The sequence below is a fragment of the Monoraphidium neglectum genome (assembly GCF_000611645.1).
Source record: "Monoraphidium neglectum strain SAG 48.87 unplaced genomic scaffold scaffold04551, whole genome shotgun sequence".
Classification (NCBI taxonomy): domain Eukaryota; kingdom Viridiplantae; phylum Chlorophyta; class Chlorophyceae; order Sphaeropleales; family Selenastraceae; genus Monoraphidium; species Monoraphidium neglectum.
In genome coordinates this window covers 1-4,316 of record NW_014009078.1, presented here as the reverse complement: position 1 = coordinate 4,316, position 4,316 = coordinate 1, and the positions used below count along the sequence as shown (strand labels likewise).

The following is a 4,316-nucleotide window of genomic DNA, read 5'->3' as shown; positions in this document are numbered from 1 at the left end:
GCCGCGCCCCCCGCGCCCGCGGCGCGCGCGCGGACCTCCACGCCCAGCAGCGCGGCCAGGCGGCCCCGCGCCGCGCGCGCCTCCTCCAGCGGGCCGTCCCACTGGGCTGCCAGCAGCACGTCCAGGGCTGCGTCAAGGCCGTCGCACGCAGAAGGCGGGCGCCAGGCCGCGGCCTTGGTGACGCCGCACCCGTCCCCGCCGCCCTGCTGCTGCTGCTGCTGCTGCTGCTGCTGCTGCTGCTGCTGCTGCTGCTGCTGCTGCTGAAGCTCCCCAGGGCCCTGTGGCAGCGCCTCCACCCCCGCCAGCTCGTCGTCCCCGCCCTCTGCCGCCAGCAGCGCCAGGTACAGCTGCTCTGCTGTGTGGCGTCTCACACGCGGGTAGCGGCTGACCAACAGCGCCGCGGCGCTCTGCAGCGCGCAGTACGCCGACGCGCGGCAGCCGCAGAGCGCGCCGACCAGGGACGCGCCCTCCAGCAGACGCGGGACGTCGCCGCAGCCCCGCAGCTCAGCTCGTGCCAGCTCCAGGGCGCGAACCGCAAACGGCACGGACTCGCAGCTGCTGCAGCCATGGCCGTGCTGGGGGCACCGCTGCTGATGGTCGTCCGCCGCGCGCGGAGCCGCTGCGCCCGCGTCGCCGTCGGCGGCGGCTGCGTGCTGCGGCGCCGCAGGGACGGGAGCGTCAGCCGCACCGCCACTGGTGACAAACATGTGCGCTGCCCGGAGGAGCGGCAATGACAGGCGCCCGGACCTGGAGGAGGGGGGCGAGGCGAGATCGTGAGACGGAATGGCCAGCGGTGAGGTGCCGCAGCGTGCCAGCGCACGAGCGCACCCGGCCCGGGCGTTATCCAGCCGCCACCACCCATTGATGTTCAACGCCGCATTAGTGGTGGCCACGACTGCCATCAACCAGCCGCCCGCACCGACGACAACCCCCACTTGACGGCTCGCCGCACAACTGCACCGACGTGCCCTCTCCGACTCACTCGGCCGCGCGCTCCCTCTCCCACAGGAGGACCAGCTGCGCCGGCAGACGTGCAAACAGGGAGCTCCCGGTGCGCCTGCCTGCGGCCCCTGCGCCACAGGGGTCGTGCGCGCCGCCTTCGCTGCCGTCGGCCTCGGCGTCCAGCCGCGCCAGCAGTGCTGTCGACGCGGCAGCAGCTAGGGAGGCATCCACGCCCCCGGCACTGGCCACGAGGCCCTCCAGCAGGCTGGCCCTGCGGCGCGATGCGCGGGTGTGGCAGGTGGGTGTGGCGGTTGAGGTGGGGGCCGTCGCTGGCAACCGTGCGCTTGTGAGCTGGGCAACACCCTGTGTCCCACACGGCGCACTACTGGCTGCGCGGCCGTCGCTTTGCGCCACGTGATGAAGTGGCCCGCCTTGGCCTGCTGGGCACACCCGCCGCTCACACTCCCCCAAAACCCCCTGGCCGCCCGTGCTTACGTGTAGCAGGGCGCGTCCAGCCGCGCAGCCAGCCGCCCAACAGCCTCCAGCGAGGCCACACCGGCCGCGTCGGCGGCGTCTGTCGGCAGGGCGGCCGCCACGCGCGCCGCCTCCGGAACGACTGATGGGGACGGGGTTTGTGTGTTGCAAGTGTGTGAGTGGCGGCAGCCTAATGTCGGCCTGGCTGAGGGCCAGGGTCACAGGCACCGCCACACTGCGCACGGACAACTCAGGCCGCACTACGTGGCCCGCGTCGGCCTCACGGCCCGGGGACCTCCTTCCTCCCCGCACACCACCTTGCCAAGGGGCGCACCTGCCGACACAGAGGGTATGGCGAGCAGCGCCCGCAGGTGCAGCACCGCCGCCTCCCGCAGCCGCGCGATGCGCTCCACCCCGATCCGCAGCAGCTCCCCCACGACACGCCCCGCCAGCGCAGCCCCGCCGGTGAGGGTGGCTTGCAAGCCGCCCTCAACGTCCCTTGTCTGCACGTCAGGGTCGGCTTGCTGCATTGGAGAGGACTCTCGTGGGCCCCAACACCGTTGCTGCTCCTGCTGCTGCTGCTCCTGCTGCTGCCCCTGGTGCTGCTCCTGCTGCTGATGCTGATGCTGCTCCTGCTCCTGCTGCTGATGCTGCTGCCCCTCCTGCTGCTGCTCCTGTTTCCGCCCCCGCTGCTGGTGCTGCTGCTGCTGCTGCTGCTGCTGCTGCTGCTGCTGCTGCTGCTGCTGCTGCTGCTGCAGCTGCTTCCGCTGCTGCTGCTGCTGCTCCTCCGCCAGCGCCAGGGGCAGAACCGTCACCAGCGCCTCCATTGCTGCGCCCCGCACCCAGCTGCCCACGTCGCCGCGGTTGTCTGTGGTGTAGTCGCGCAGCGCACCCAGCAGCGCCGGCACCACACGCGCGCGCAGCATGCCCGCAGCTGGCGCAGGAGATGCAGCACCCGCCCCCGTCCGCAGCGCGCGGTCGTCCCTGTCATTGTCATCGCCTTGCAGGCTGGTGGAACAGGGGCCGCTGCCTGCCCCGCCGCCCCAGAGCTCGGCTGAGAGGCGGCCGAGCGCCTCCACAGCCGCGACCCGCGACTCTACATCGCGCTCGCCCGGCGGCAGCACGTCCGCACACGACGCGTCGCAGAGCGCGGCGACGGCAGCGGCAGCGCCGACCGGGCCCGGTTGGAGCAGCAGGGCCGCAGGCGTAACGCCTAGCGCCTCGGCTGCACCACGCCTGCGCTCGCGCGACGACGGGGCGGGCAAGCTGGGTGCGGGTGCGGGGCCACGCAATACGGACTTGTGTGGCCATAATCCCCGCAGTCCGGCTGACGGTACGAAGGCGGCCGCAACTGCTGCTGCTGCTGCTGCTGCAGCTGCGCAGCCAGAGACTGAGCGGCCCCTGGTGCGCCCATTACCCTGCACCCCCTCCTTCCCAGTCCCCCACGCTGCGGCCCACCACCCCTCTGCGCCCCACCTGTGTGCGAAGTTGGGATCCGCGAGCCGCGCCAGGCACCGGCCCAGCAACCCGCCGAGCGCCGCCGCCCGCTCCGCGCACCCGCAGTGCGCCCGCGCGTGCGACGCCAGCGCCGCCGCGCCCGCGGCGCGGATGCCGCCGAGTGTGTGGCAGAGGCAGTCCTCAATCAGCGCCAGCGCCGACGCGTGGTGGGCGTCCCCCAGGGGCAGAGCCAGCCGCGGCAGCGCCGTCGGCGCCGGCAGCAGCGCGCCCGCTGCCGAGCCGCCGGCGGTCCCCGCGGCGTCGCCCTCCGGACGCCCCGCGTCGCCCTCTGCCGCACCCGCGCTCGCAGACTCCAGGCCCGCGCCGCCCTGCGCCCTGCCGCCGCTGCAGTCGTCGTTGCCGCGCCGGGGTGCACCGCGCCGCAGGCCGCTGACGGCCTGGGCCGTGCACTCCGCCAGCCGCGCGGCCGCCTCGCGCATGAGCTCGCCGCCCTTGCCGCGGTACAGCCGCGCCGCCTCCAGCGCCGGCAGAACGCCCGCGACACGCAGCCCCAGGTCCTGCCCGGCCCCCTGCTGCCCTCGGCCCTTGCACACGTCCACGCCGGCCTGCCCAGCCACAACTCCCGCCCCCGTCCCTGCAACCGCAGCGTCCAGGTCGCCCACGCCTGCGGCCGCCAGCGGCGGCAGCAGCTCCGCCACCCCCAGCACGGCGCCGCAGCGCGCCTCGAGCGCGTCGTCCGTCACGCGCGCCAGCAGCGGCGGCAGCGCGTGCGCCGCGGCCCAGTCGGGGCCCCCGGCGGGCGCGAGCGCGGCCAGGGCGCGCGCGGCCAGGGCCCGGGTGGGCTTGTCCCAGTGGCGCAGCTTGGCGTCCAGCAGGTGGGCCAGCAGGGCGCCGCGGTGTTCAGGGAATGCCGCGACCTGCGCGCAAGGCGACGCCGGCAGCAGGGCGCGGGGCGCTGGGCGCGGCGGCTGGCGAGCGCCGACGGGGCATGCGGGCGAGAGCGGCGGGCCGGCTGTGCGACGGCGCAACAGTGGCGGCTCGCGGGACGCCGGAGCTCCAGGGCGATCGCCACCAGGCGGCACGCAACGGGTGTGGGCACCGAAGAGCGCGGCTGGCCGTGCACCTGCGGCGCGGCTGTGAGGAACGCGGAGCTCATGTTGGCCACGCTGTAGCAGTCCACCGCCCCCAGCAGGTCGAGGCCGTGGGGCAGCGCGCCGCCCAGCCGGCCTACCGCCTCCTGGAACGCGCTGGCCGCGGCGCGCCGGACGTGGACCTGTGGGCGCGCAGCAGGGGTTTGGGGTGTCGCGCAGCGCGGGGCAAGGCGGGCTGCTGAGGGAGAGGGCTTCCCGGGGGATGGGCCTCCTGGGGGGCGGGGCCCCTGTCATGCGCGGCTGCTTGGGGGCGGCAGGGTGGGCGCCTTTCCCCCCAGCCATCCGTGCTGC

General features: G+C 75.1%; 1 protein-coding gene across 1 annotated transcript; it reads right to left on the bottom strand.

The window, feature by feature from the left end:
- Nucleotides 1-978: 978 nt before the first annotated feature.
- Nucleotides 979-4,030, bottom strand: MNEG_14520 (hypothetical protein; the record flags this gene model as incomplete). Its single annotated transcript, XM_014037008.1, has 5 exons — nt 979-1,213; nt 1,438-1,516; nt 1,751-2,652; nt 2,893-3,791; nt 3,998-4,030. The coding sequence occupies 5 exons, from the start codon at nt 4,028-4,030 to the stop codon at nt 979-981; spliced, it is 2,148 nt and encodes a 715-aa protein (XP_013892462.1).
- Nucleotides 4,031-4,316: the final 286 nt, after the last annotated feature.